General features: G+C 34.0%; 2 protein-coding genes across 2 annotated transcripts; one reads left to right on the top strand and one right to left on the bottom strand.

The window, feature by feature from the left end:
* The first annotated feature begins 4,068 nt into the window (after positions 1–4,068).
* Positions 4,069–5,336, top strand: LOC114719484 (uncharacterized). Its single transcript, XM_028904995.1, has 3 exons — positions 4,069–4,528; positions 4,628–5,270; positions 5,299–5,336. The coding sequence occupies exons 1-3, from the start codon at positions 4,205–4,207 to the stop codon at positions 5,334–5,336; spliced, it is 1,005 nt and encodes a 334-aa protein (XP_028760828.1). The 5' UTR covers positions 4,069–4,204.
* A 3,085-nt stretch (positions 5,337–8,421) lies between these two features.
* On the bottom strand, positions 8,422–13,156 carry LOC114719482 (uncharacterized). Its single transcript, XM_028904994.1, has 6 exons — positions 12,968–13,156; positions 11,322–12,136; positions 11,141–11,234; positions 10,873–11,046; positions 9,347–9,489; positions 8,422–8,551 (listed from the first exon to the last, which is right to left on the bottom strand). The coding sequence occupies exons 1-6, from the start codon at positions 13,088–13,090 to the stop codon at positions 8,422–8,424; spliced, it is 1,479 nt and encodes a 492-aa protein (XP_028760827.1). The 5' UTR covers positions 13,091–13,156.
* Between the last annotated feature and the right edge of the window lie 1,342 nt (positions 13,157–14,498).

Below are 14,498 nucleotides of genomic sequence, written 5' to 3'. Positions count from 1 at the left end.
TGATTTACTTCTGAACATCTGTTTAGTGTGCTATACGTTTAACCAAAAAGTGGGAGGATCCAGCTAGCAGGAATATACTGTCTAACGAACAGATGCTGAAATTGAAACTATATAAATTGGACTGTGGGTGTTTGGATGTATAAGCGGAAAAAAAAAGAATCTTTTTTCCTCAAAAGTCAAAACCATAGTTTTGAAGAACATCCAAACGCCCCATTCAAATCCAAGAATTGATTAATTATGTCAGAATATAGTTTCAAGGCCAAAAACGTGGTTTTTCATGAAGCTGGGGTAGTTAGCTTTTGAGAAAAATAATGACAATGTCAGCGGGCATCATACCAAAATTACCTTCCATTCAGCTGCAAATCTTCTCTCTCTCTCTCTCTCTCTCTCTCTCTCTCTCAATTATCACATTAACTCATGTTTTTTTAGTAATTTAAATATAAAAAAAGATTTTCATAACAACTGTCCCAATATTTTTATTTATTAATTTCATTTTTTAATGAAATATATCTACTCAAAATCTATTTTTCAAAATCACTTTTTTATATACTCTCCTATTCCTTATTATAAGAGATAAATAACCGAATTACGTTAATAAAAAAACAGTTAAAATTAGTTAAGAACAATTAATGTGTAAAAAGTACAATTTTTCCCTTAAAAAATACCCTCATTAATAAAGAAAGAGAGTATAAGAGAGAACAATTAAATTATTAAAAGAAAGAGAAGTGGAAGGGAGAGAATGTGTGAGTTGGAGACAATAAATATGGGTAAAATAGGAAATCAACACAAAAAAGTAGAGGCAACTTTTAAGTGTCTCTTATATATAGGAACATGCTATAAGTATCAAATGTCTCTTATAATAAGAAACGGAGGGAGTAACATTTATTCAAACTCAATTTTTCAAAAGTTAATCTAAAAAAGTTTCTTTTCATTCTAGATCTTATTTCTAGATTTATTTTCAGCTTCATTTTATGACTTGTATCTTGAAAAAAAAATTGTGGCAGAAGACCCCGAGGTACTTGAAATTGGTTAAAATTAGGTTTCTTTTTTCATATAATTGAGACCTTTAAGATATTTAACACACTTAGTATGAATGCAGAATTTCTCAGTCGACTAATAAGCTGTTAGTTGAGATGGTAAGCGATTTTATTCTCATAGGAAGAAGAATATAAGTTTAAGTTTAGAGAAATATACTTGTTGAGAAGGTTTTAACTTTAGGGCTTTTGACTCAATAGAAATTTTTATATAAAAAAAAGAATTTCTCAGTCAATAATTACTTTTAATTGAGAAATCAATTGAGAATTATATTAGTTATGTTAGTCATTGAAATTCGTTTGATAACTGATATTATTTTTAATTAGGGAGAAATACAGCCAAGTCCCATATAAAGGATTTGTTCATATGTAGGTCCGTTTGTCAAAAAAAAAAAAGAGCAAATAATGATTAATGTTGTAGCATTGTACGTGATATTATAATTGTCAATATTAAAAGAATCATAATTTTTTATAAAATTAAAAAAAATCATAATTAAAAAGGATCTGAGTGGAAGAAATTAAACTTGGTTATAATTCTGCCTAAAAAAGTATTGAGGTGAGCCGGTTATTCGCATGGTCGATTAGTATCTAAATCAAGTATTTACATTTTATATCTTTTTTATTAAAAGAAGTTAATTGTAAACAAAAAATTAGTTTTGCAACAAGATCCCAGTATCAAAATTATTAATTTGAATAACTAATAAAGAGTTGGTAGGGCTCTACTAGATTCCTTTAGGTCTCGAGTTTGAGTCTTAAAGGAGGTATTTTATACCAAGAAAAAGCTACGCGATTAGCCAGATGATAACATTAGAAAAAAAATTGTTAATTTGAATAACCATTAGGTTAAAATATTTGACTAAACTTCTCAAATTAAGACCCCCATTCTTTCTTTCAGTTCTCAATTGTTGTCATCGTAATTTTTTTTAATTTATTTGTCCTTAAATTCAAGATTAGATGTAAATGAGCGATTTCATACTTGATCATAAATACGGAAATTCGGTTTTTTAATTATATCCTACCTTGTAATGAAATTTTTTGTTTTTCCTTGTTGGCCGTAAGCATCCATATGTCATATCTAATGCCCAAAATGTCATTAATTAATTAGTGAAAAATTTTTTATTCAAGCTCGTTGTTTATCATCTATAAAAAATAATAATGGGAGGGAAAAAACCATCTTCCACGTAGTATTATATACTTTCTCTCAATTTTTAATTTAGTGCCTTCATGTTTGGATGAAAAAAAAATTAAAAAGAAAATAATACTAGGAGAGACACAAATTAAGAAAATCTCGGAGTTTTCTTTCTATTATTCCCTGTCTATTTTTCCCCCGCTTTTCCTCCTCCAAACATATTATATGTGTATTTTTTCTCTCTTAATTAAATAATTTAATTTGCTTTATTAGCATTGTTAGCTCCTATATAAGGGCTAAGAGTGCTAATTGAGCAAACTTACAAGAACTAATAATGCTAATGAAGTAAAATTAAAGTATTAAAAATATATGGATACTAAATTAAAAATTAAAGAAAAATATAGGTACTTGTAAAATAATTTTTTTCTGTATATAAGTGAACAAAAAATCGTTATATCTGACCCCTAAAATCTGTTTTAATTAGCATTCAATGTTAACACTCTAAAGTATTTAGCACAAAGTATTTTTACATGTATTTGGTGCGATTTTTCCTTTAAAATTTAGAAAAATTGCAATTAGATCCCATCTAAGAGAATAAAATACAAAAAATCCCTTAAAATCATCAAATTATTTTGAAGTCCAAAGGGATTTCATTACAATAAATTTTATTTGTTTAATTATCAAATTACTCTTTCTTTTAAAGTTTGTATTCACAACTGAAAGAGCAGTCGTTGACAACTTAAAGTGTAATGATTAACAACTATTGCGACATGTATTAACAATTGATGTGCTGAGAAAATGTGTTATCAATACTTACTACGATAGTTGTCAATCCTATCTTAAGTTGTTAACAACTGTCTTTTCAGTTGTAAATGCAAACTTAAAAAAAAAAAGACAATTTAGCAATTAAACAAATGAATTCTCTTGCAATAAAGTCCCTTGGGATTTTAGAATAATTTATAATTTTAAGAGACTTTTTTGTATTTAATTTTTTGTGTGACTGTGTTGCAATTTTTTCCTTAATTTTTTTTAAGAAGTATTACCCTAAGCTTAAAATACTAGTGCTATTGGAGAAAATACTTTGGAATGATAGCCATGCTAAAATATTTTTAAGATATTTAATGTGGTTAGAAAAATACTTTTCTGGTCCTAAATATAAAATATATTTTATAATACTACAAAATGGATCTAATATGTAGGATTGGAGGAGTACTTTAAAATATTAAATGTATAAAAAATTATTTAAAATATTGAACATTACTGAAAGAATGCTTTGAATGTTTCCTAACCCTAACAAATTCATATATTTTACTTTTAATTAAAATTTGAAGAATTTATGATATTTGAATAGTAAGTTAATTCCCCAAATGTGAAAAATTCCATCCCAAATATTGTACAAGTAATGTTTTTTTTCCCTTTTAACGTCAAGATAAAATACATTACCTAACAAAACATTATAATTTTTTTTGGATTAATATAATCTTTGATCCTTCAAGTTTACTTTCATTTTAGTTTCAATTAATCAAATTTCAAACAATCAGTTTTGATCCCTCAAAAGGCAAAATGGTCCAAGTTTTGATTGGATTATAGAAACCAATGTTTTGAATGAAAAGAAACCTCAGAACCAAAACTTATAGTTTAAAACTTGAGGAATCAAAACTAAAATGAGAGTAAATTTGAATGATCAAAATTTATATTAACCCCTTTTTTTTTTCCAAAAAAAGAATCTTCAGTTGCTAAACGACGCCGCCGCGAGGTCCCGGTGAATGGCCACCTCACCTCCAACGGCTAGTTTCAGCTTCAAGTGACCGTTTTCTCAAGAGCACATCGACGCTAATTCAAATTCCCAGCCCAACCTCCTGAAGCACCGTTTAGAGAAAACGCTCTTCATTGAATTGACTTTGCACCATTTCTAATCTTCCCAACTTCGAAACCCAAAACCTGCAATAAAGTTGAATAAGTCCGTGCAAAAAGCTTCAATTTTTTGTGTGTCAAATCTCTCAGGGATTCTCGTTCTCGATCTGATAACAACAATTCGAAAATGGTCTACTCGTACACACCCACATACTACTCCACCCTCCAAGACTCCATTACGTCTCTGTGCAAGACCATTCTCCCTTTCAGCTTCAAGAAACGGTGTTTGCCAGCATCGGAGCTGAAGCTGTCGAAGCTGCAATCCGATAATCTCAAATGGCAGCAAGATTCTTTCCACCAGATTCTGAATCTCATGGGTCTTCACAAAGAAGGAATTGTAGCTGAATCCGAGGTTGTGGCTTTCAGAACAAATCTGCTCGAGAAACTCATTGCTTCTCCACCAGATCATGAACACCACGTCGTGTTGAGGGATAAATTACTCTTCTTGCAGGTATGTTTAAAGGTTAAAACTTTACAGCCAAGTGGGCTTTTCATGAATGGGATCAAATCTTAAATTATACACCCTTTATGTGTGTGTGTGTTTGTTTAGGAGCTTCTTTATGCGAAATGCATTTCTGAGGAAGAGTACCATTCTTCGAAGAGGCCGTTGCTTCAGAGATTGGCAGTTCAAGGCGCTGAGATTGAAGCCCGAGATGTGATCGTGTCCGGATCGAAAGAGATGAAGGAGAGTTCAGAAGAAGAATGGTCGGTGATTGACTTGAAGGACGAGCAATCATTTATGAACAAAGAGAACATAAATTCAAAGATCAAATCAAAGAATATTAAAGGAGCATCCTCTGTTTTTGGCTTCGTTTCTGCTTACAAACCTGGAAAGAACAGAACAGAGAAGAGCATATTCGAATCCCCTTCTTTGGGTATGGATTCAAGGAACGAACCAATGAGTCCAAAGGGCAAACAGAGCTCGATTCTTATGGAGGAAAGTGGACCCCCGGAACCCATGAAGGAAAGCTCTGGTGCAGAAAAGCTGAAGAGGAAGCCATTCAAAAGTCTGTTTCAGAAGGAACAGAGAGATGGCCCTGAAGCAACAAAAAAGCATCAATGGGGTTTTGATGGGTTCAAAAAATGGAAGAAAAGTGAATCAGAAGATGAAGCACCTTCATCTCAAGGTACCATAAGAACCCTTGGGGAAGGACCAGACACCAAGCTAATTAAGAAGAAATTGCATTCTGATGGCGCCCCATCTGATTTTTCATTGATAAGGTTTGATGGGGGTCTACCATTTTCATCAAAATCTCTGAATCCCGTACTTTTCTGCTTGTTGAACCAATTATTGTCTGTGATGAACAGGTTTTGGGGGAGAGAGGATAAAGAAAGAACTGTCAAGAATCCAGACAGAACTGAGTACTACAAACCCAAGTCTTCAATTTTCGTATGTATTCTCAACGATAATCCATTTTCATTGTTTAATTTGAATTTGAATATATAGTACTTGTTTTCTGATTTGGGGTCGCATGAACAGGAATGATCAAATGGAAGAGATTTCAACAAAACTTCCTGTGGATAAGGCCGAGTTGAAAAACTACTTTCCAAAGTAAGTGAACAAACTTAGCTGTTAATTTTATGCTTTAGCTTACCATCCCATGCGATCTGAACAATATTAAAAGAAAATATGCTTAAGCCGTCTTGAAATAAAATATGAGCACTAGTGGTTGCGGTATTTGCTCAGTTATATCATTAATCTAGTACTCGTCCGGTCTTAAATGTAAGACTCTTATATACACTAGTATAAGGGTCTTACATTTAGGACCAGAGGAGTATATTATTACTTTATCCTTTTATTGGGCTTTTGAGCTGAATTCTATACCATTTACTTTTTGGGCTGTTTGGTTAGGTCGTTTCTTTGAAGTTAATATATGAAAATTATCCACTTCAGGGTATATATATTTTTAAACTGCAAAGTCAAACTTTGTGACTCTTCATACCCTTAGTGTTGTAACAATTATCCTCATGAAATTCATATTGCATAACTTACTATTCATACTGTCGGTGTTGCGAACCATTTCCAAAATACTACAAAGGGTTGCCTCTATAAACGTAAGAGCTGCCATCCCCAGCTAACCAAACAAATCAAGTTGGGTTACTTCGATAAATAATAAAGTGCAGCTATATATGCAACAAATTACACCCCCCCCCCCCAAATCTTGTCAACCGGATTTTTTTTTTTTTTTGCATGTCTTGTGAGGGTAACAACCTTCCACATCTTCAATCACATAAATTTTCTTATTTTGGAATTGAGTTTCTATCCACATGGGCATCTACATTAGAATAATTGCTGATTACATAAAGTGGAGCTTTGCGAACTTAGATTTGTGAAGGAGTGAAAGCAAAATATTCCCATATTGATACATGAATTGGCAAAGAAACTTAAAACAGTGAAATGCCAATAGTACGGGGAAATGGTATTAGACCAAATGTTGAGTCCAAGCTAATTGAAAATATGTTAAGAAGTGAAACCTTGGCATCACAACGTTATGGATTGAACTGTAAAAGGGGATGTTTGCATTAATCCTGCACGACATGAATGCTTGTGCCTAGCTTGGCAAATGTAAAGATTGAAATGTTCATATATGCTCATGCATGCGTTGCAATTAAGCCATATTATGGTAGCAGCAGATTCAATGATTACTTGTTCATGAACTTATTGTAGCCGCCATTGCCAGAATCTCAATTTCAAAATAAGAAAATATATTCCGGTTTAAGATGCGGGAAGATTTTGTCATACATGCAAGACTTGTAGAAACCAAATCCATATATAGCTTCATTTTGTAGATGATAGTAACCCAACTTCAATTATTGGATATAGGATTATAACAGAGTTCGATGTCACTTCTAACCTTTTCCCAATCCGTTGGATCACCTCACATCCACTCTCATTTTACACTAAAGATTTTATCATATCATTTCTCATTTATTGATAGCCACCAACAGTGTTGAATCAGATGCTAAACATTGGTTATGAAAGTCCACTCTCATTTTACACTAAAGATTTTTATCATATCATTTCTCATTTATTGATAGCCACCAACAGTGTTGGAATCAGATGCTAAACATTGGTTATGAAAGTCAATAAGATGCCCCCTCTTCACCCGAAAAAGTAGCCACTTGTCTGAAATAATTTTTAAAAGCACAGCACCAACACAAAGCGCTGGACAACCTTTGATGAAGATGGCGAAAACTTACACCCAAACCTTTTTGCTCATCATCAAGATAATAATAATAATACTCATTCCGCAGCAGCAACATCAATCCATTTTCTCATGGGAAGTGGAACTGAATGATTGAGCATGAATAAACTCCTCTGTGACCATACCATATCTTCATGGTTAGGCACACCAAGAGGACTTGTAACTATCTATATTATGTAGCTGGTCAAAAAAAAAAAAAAAAACTACTTATATTATGTATCTATATTCTATTGTAGAAACCAAAGAAGAACTTTGTTTCTTCCAAGTAAAGGAATCCAAATTCCTCTTGTCCTATGGACGCATTTATTTCCCATCTTTAGTCGGATCATCTGTTCATATCAACTTTTTCCATAAATTGAGTTTACCTCATCAACCATGTTTGGCTTGCTCTTCCTTTTCACAATCCGAAATTTTCTTTCCTAACCCCAGTTTTCCAAATGCCCTTCAAAATTGGATTTTCTATCCTAAGTTTTTGCCCCCATCACCGAAATTTTCTATCCTAAGTTTTTATATTCAATTGATCCAAATTGGATTTTCTATCCAATGTGAATTTCCAAAGGCAGTAATTTCCATACATTTAACCCCCATCATCACCGCACCGAAACGCATATGCAAACACAAAAAGGTCCACCCTGAAATTACAAGTGGATTTCCTGGGCTCCTGCATTCCTTGAAGTAAATTTCTATTTAACTAACAAGTTCTTTAGGAAATCATAACAAGATTCAGTTACAATCTCGTACTAATAGGATGCATTAGGAGCATCATTACCAAGGAGAAGAAATGAAGCTAATATTTACATGCATATGTACAACATCAGCGAGACAATGCTTCTGTGATTGAGCAGAAGACTCGGTGAACCGTCCTCCACAAACATTGCCACAAAGAGAGACACGCATACCCTGGTATGAGGAGAAGGGTAAAGATTATAGATACTGGAAAGATATAAAAGAATGACGAATCAAGTTTTAGTGACAATACCCATGTAATTTCCTTAGGCCACTTCCGTGTTTGAAGCAGAAGACCCGGTGAACCCTCCTCCACAAACATTCCCACGACAGAGAGGACATATACTGTGAATAAGGGGAAAAAAGATTATTGACATAATGGGAATTAAGAAAGATATAAAAGAACGAGGAATCAAGTTTCAATGACAATACCATGTATTTCCTTAAGCCACTTATCAACGCATGCCATGTGGAATTCATGATTGCAAGGCAGAACACGAATTTTGTCCCCTTCTTCATACTCCACCAGGCATATATGGCATCTAGCAAGTTGATCATCATAAACAACAGCAGTTGATGAGTAGAACAATTCTCAACTGCTAAACATTGTTTATAGCTATATTGGTGATGATAAGATTTATGGCAAGATTGTTATTTCAATTCTTTGGTTAACGTTGTTACGTTCAACTGTTTGTTTCTGCTAGATATGTTCAATTCTATGACAAATTTCAAGCTATTTTTCATCTTGTATATATCTTACAATGCGTACCATTCACACTATGAAATTTTGACCTTTGGATTGACTATTCGTATTGCCATTTGAGAACTATGTTTCCATCCCTTCAGTTTCAGTTTTATGCTAGACTAATAAACCAATAATAATAAAACCTAACTCAGCCCTCTTGAAAATTAAATTATGACCTCTCATATTTCAAATTTTCATAAGCATTGATTTTGTGCCTTTTGGTGAGTTGTAGTTGTACTGCATCAATTAGGCTATATGAAATTCAAGACGAGCAATGTGTAGGATACAAGCTTTGTAAACAAGTCCGTTAATTGAAGGGAAGTTTCTGTCAAATTGAAACCAGTAGAGTCGATTGTATCAAAACCCTCAAAGGAGGACAACATAATTAGCTTCAAATAAAAACAAAATTCTCAGATCAACTAGAAATTGTCGGATGCACTTAGAAAGTTGTAATTGACCTGCTAAATAACTATATTCACAAAGACAAAGAACCCCACCCCCAAAACAAAACAAGGAAAGGGTTCTAATTTGACTTGATTTGTGCGCACTTATTGATTTGTGGTAATTTCACAGTTGAAACAATGAGACTTACTGTTCAGTATTACTAACACCATCAGCTGTGCCAACCGTTTTGTGACACTTCAGAGGGAAAGCATCAACAACTGACTCTGGCGCTGGGAGAGAGGCCACAGATAGTGAAAATGGCGTGGGTTGGCGATGAACTTCATCTAAAAACTGCAGCCAATAGATAAATTGCCGACATTTACAAATCAGACTCTTTACACTTGAATAGAATATGGATATGTTAAAACCATTATATAATCTATTGATGAAACTCAAGTTTTATGGCTGCACAAAGCATGCTAACTGAAAAGAACTAACAGCTTGATAAACTCAGCAGGCTTCACTTGCATAATATCAGAGAGGCTTCGATTTAAGTTACTATCGCACAATGTAGATCACTTAATATTAGTGGATCACAGCTTGATTTCATATCCTATAAAGAGTAAAATAGCCACAAACAAAAGGTCGAAAGTGATAGCGACCCACTTTTACATGGGAGGTTATCTTTACACAACCAGTCAACCTAAATATTCATGATGACATGAACTCAAGCATATTGCAATTTTTAAAATATAGAATAGAATTTTCTGATTCAATTGAAGTGTCATTCTATTGGAGTTTCAATTGTATCTTAATGAACAGGATAGAGATAGGCATGTCACTCGTCTTGATCTCCACAGCGAAACAACAGAAAATATAGAACATTTAATCCACTGCTGTATGAACCCTAACCAACACAATATGAGTCAGCATAACTAGGAAAAGGGATTAAGGTGCAAATTTGCTCTGGATGTTTTCACTTAGGAGCGCTAGGTACCCGAAAGTTTTTTTTTGGAGCAAATTTACCCTAAAAATTTAAAATCATAGCAATATTGCTCCATTCCATTAAAAATGTTACGTTAGCTTTTTAACGGTATGAGGCAATATTGCTATGATTTTAAACTTCTAGAGGAATTTGCTCCAAAAAAACTTTTGGGTAACCAGCACTCCTAAGTGAAACCTTCTAGGGCAAATTTGTATCTTAACCCTACCCCATAAGTAAAACATTTATATTAAGCTAGAATGAAAAGATGCAAACTTGATAAATAGACGTGAATTTGCGGTGTTAGCATGCCAAAATATAAAGTTAGACAAGCAAGAGTTTACTGAGCATCGCATGGATCTCTGGTATTAGAAAGAAAACAAAAAAGGGAAATGCTTCTCCATGAAAAAAGTCATGAACACAACAGCCCAAGATAGCAACAGAAAGGGCCAAAGATAGTTAAAGAAACCCAAAAAACATGTAGAATGAATTATCATGAAATAAGACTGTGGAAGATGCGACTGAATGTTGGGTACAGAAATCAAAAGCTGAAATACATACAAGCAAGCAAATCAAGATGCAGAGTTCAAACTGATTCAGAGCGCCCCCCCCCCCCCAGCCCCCGGGGGGGGGGGAGTGTTGAGCACCAAAGAAACACTAATAAAAACCAAAACAGAAAAGAATAGGGTCGACAGCTTAAATGAATTGCAACTTAAAGCTAACATATTTGAGACTTGAGAGAGGGATACAACCTCAAATAAAGCTTCTGCAAGCATGACTATTCTTGACATGCTAGCTCGAGTATTAGATTCCTCGGACATGGAGAAAGGCTCACAGAAACACCTGCCATCAGGATGGAGTCCTAATGGACAAGAATTAGTCCACCGATCTGTTTCATTAAGGCCATCACGAAGTCTTTCCCAGATCTATATACACAAGGGAACCAAAATCCAGCTATCAAAGTCAAGTGGGAAAGAAAAGTGATTACAAGCACTCTATGCTAAAAATATTGAGAATCACCTGAGATCTTGAGTGCAGCATTCGTGCATTAGATCTGCGGATTCTACTGCCAAGATATTCAAAATCCTCTCCAACCTCATCATTTGAGAAACCACTGCTCAAATCAAGAAACCATTGGTCTTGAGATGCTATATCATCAGGATCACCAGCTGAGAAGACAATGGTTGGAGAAATACGAAACCTTCTTGAACTACGATTTGAAAAAGCATCCCAAAATGGTCTCCTACCATTTCTCCTGGTACTACGATCAATGGCATCAGTGTTGCTATAAGACAGAGTATTGGAAGATATAGTAACCACGTCAACATGAAGCACACCCTCATTCACATGTCCTCTTTCCCGGTCGGGAACAAGAAACCCTAAACTTGGAGGAATTGTTTCTTCATGAGATTCATTTTCTTGCAACAGAGAAGTTACAGGCAGATCTGAACCTTGAGAACTGGGACTTGAATCAGAATTCTGGGAAGCTATAGCTGCACTACTATGACTCTCAACATAATTTTCATGAGAACCGGAGTCTTCAGACACTTGAGGGGATGAACTCCTTAGATGCAATGTCTCATGAGATATTGGATGGATACTACTATCCACTGAATTATCAATATTATTAACTGCATCCTTGTTAGCGGAACTATTTACAGAGACTGGATCTGAAGACTTTTGTTCTACAAATGAAGCACTAGCTGTGTTGCTGCTATCCCTATAAGATTCATTATAACTATGATCAGTACTTACCTCATAAGGAGAAACTAACTCCTTTCTTTTAAACAAACACTCCCTCTGATTGCTGGTTGCAACACTTCTGGAAGAATCTTGAAGATTAGCATTCTCACAGGATTGAATACTGCTGCCAAAGGAGGTTCCAGTTTGACCATGTGAGCGGCTAATTCCAGCTTCTGTTGAATGTGATAAAGACGATTCCTCTGTAACTTTCTGAACTTGATCATTAAAGTCTGTAGCAGAGTCTACTAGAAGTTCAGTTGGATGATCTTCAATCTAAAATCAAAAATACAAGCAAATACTTCCGGCATCAATCTCTCTCAGTACCTCACAATAGGATTCCCTCAAAATTTTCACTTTGTTCAGACCAATTAACATGGTTCAGTGCAGAAATTCAAGCTCGAAACTACTATGATTCTAAAGGCTTATCATTAATGCACAATAGGATATCAACCGAGGGACCCTTACAATAAAACATAAATTTAGTGTGAGTACGAAGGAATACCATTATAAAATAAATGGAGCAAGAGTTCGATTAAAAATCTAGAATCATGTGAAAAATAATTTTTTGAGCTTCAAAGATTTAGATCATTCAGTGAATTCAATCAATTTAAGGATACAATATCTCAAATCCCAACAGAAATCACTAATATAGTTACATACAGAGTTCGACCAAAAATAGATTCCATCCTACTTCAACTGCATATCGTTGAACCTCTATGTAATTTTTCTCATGACGTATTCCAGCAATCATGAACATACGATTTCGACCTGATTACCCAATTCAGAAACAAGCGGATTATAATACTCGCCCATCACATCAACCAACAGAGAACGAATTCACTCATCCAAGATCAGGACGATACAGGATCATTTAAAGTATTAAAACACAAATGATTTCGGAAATCATTTTAGTTCATCTGAACAGCCTCGGGAATTGCCAAGTTGCACTATCAACTAAATAAGCCCAATCGAAAATTGGGTCAAACTGACTAATCTCGAATCCATCAAGCCCACCAATACAAAGTCTTTGCCAAGGAAAAATTTGCGTATAAACGGGATGGGTATTAGGGAAATAGGGCAGAATGAACAGTGGGAAAGGTGTACCTCATAAGTAGCGCGAGAAGTGGAGGCACCGCAGGGAAGAAGAGAGGAAAGACTGAAGCGGTTGGTGTGGTTGACTCGCCGAGAAGAAGGGCGAGAAACGTGTCGACTATTGGTACTACCCATGTTTGGGAGAGATAGTGAGGAAGAAGAGAGATGGAGCAGAAGAAAAATTGCAGAAAGAGAATGAAGGAGAGAGAAGGAGGGGAGAGATGGTAATGGCGGCCAGAGAAGTGAACAGTGCCCCGCTGACGTTGAAATGGAAGGCGACCGACTAGGAGCGTTTAATTTAAATTGAAAATTTTTTTTTATTTTGTGGACATTTCGGAGGGTTCCCATTTGGTGCTCATCAGGTGATGAGCACCCAATGCTAATCACCTGATGAGCAATCTGTACCGTCCAGATTTAATTTGGATGGTCCAGATTTAATATTATTAAATAATTATTTTAAAATAGAAAAAATTATATTTTTAAAAATGATAGTTATGAGATTATCTTTATTTTTTATCTAATACCTATTAAAAAATATTTTTTTAAATAAAAATAAAATAAATCTAGACCGTCCAGATCAGATCTGGACCGTCCAGATGGGTGATGAGCATTGGGTGCTCATCACCTGATGAGCACCCAATGCAAATCCCATTTCGGACAAGCAACTACCGCCCAATTTTCAACTTAACTAGATTTTATGCACCGTATTATGCACGGCAACGTTCACTTTTGTTCAGTTGAGGGGAGAGGGAGCAGAAAAGACGTTAGAAAAATCCTTGTAAAAACTTAGAATGGTTAAAATGATCTAAATTTGAGCGCTTATGATCTTTAAATGCAAAATATTTTTCAATGTGTGTGAATAATTTTTGAATTAATGATTATTACATATTATTGATAATATGTTATACACAGGAAAAAAAAAGTTATACGCACGAATCATAATTGTATTTATTTAAATTTAAGTTTTTTTAACCAATTAAGTTTTTGAATATAGGCCTTTAACCAAATTACTCAAGACTTTAATGAATTTAATTGTATCAAAAAATTTTAAATTAAAATAAAATATAGGAAAAAGAGAAGAATAAGTAAAAGGGTTAAGGATGATTTTTTGTGTGAATGTATCCGAAATAAACAATATCATCCTGACTATTAAAAAATAAATATTAACGATTAAAAAAACTAATGCTAACTATTAATGTTTATAAACAAGCGACATTTTTGTACTAAGACGAAAAAGACTTCAGATAATCATGGCTCTTTTGCAAATAGTTTAACCAAAGCCAATCTTAAGCCTAAGTAAAATTAATAACAACTTTGGATCTCACATTTTCATGTGACTCAAACTTCCCTTCATTGTCCGTCAATCAACTGTGCGGAATAACAATTAATGAATATTAAAATATTTAAATAAATATTTATTTTTTTGAATAAATAATAATTTTTAAAAATATAAAATAGAATTGTATATATAGGAATAACTAAAAATTTGTCTGATTTTGGAAAAATACTTTTTAATTAAAAAATAATTCCATTATAAATAAAG

This window comes from Neltuma alba, unplaced genomic scaffold, assembly GCF_004799145.2.
Source record: "Neltuma alba isolate B1F8T4 unplaced genomic scaffold, ASM479914v2 tig00011916_pilon, whole genome shotgun sequence".
Lineage (NCBI taxonomy): Eukaryota > Viridiplantae > Streptophyta > Magnoliopsida > Fabales > Fabaceae > Neltuma > Neltuma alba.
The sequence above is the reverse complement of the archived record's forward strand: the minus strand, read 5'-3'. Positions and strand labels throughout refer to the sequence as shown.

Coding starts and splice junctions, on each gene's coding strand:
- LOC114719484 (XM_028904995.1), top strand. CDS start 4,205: ATGGTCTACTCGTACACACCCACATACTACTCCACCCTCCAAGACTCC. Junction 4,529..4,627: donor ATAAATTACTCTTCTTGCAG/GTATGTTTAAAG, acceptor GTGTTTGTTTAG/GAGCTTCTTTATGCGAAATG. Junction 5,271..5,298: donor GAAGAAATTGCATTCTGATG/GCGCCCCATCTG, acceptor TTCATTGATAAG/GTTTGATGGGGGTCTACCAT.
- LOC114719482 (XM_028904994.1), bottom strand. CDS start 13,090: ATGGGTAGTACCAATAGTCGACACGTTTCTCGCCCTTCTTCTCGGCGA. Junction 11,235..11,321: donor TCAAATCGTAGTTCAAGAAG/GTTTCGTATTTC, acceptor TGATTTGAGCAG/TGGTTTCTCAAATGATGAGG. Junction 9,490..10,872: donor TTGCAGAAGCTTTATTTGAG/GTTGTATCCCTC, acceptor TATTGGCTGCAG/TTTTTAGATGAAGTTCATCG.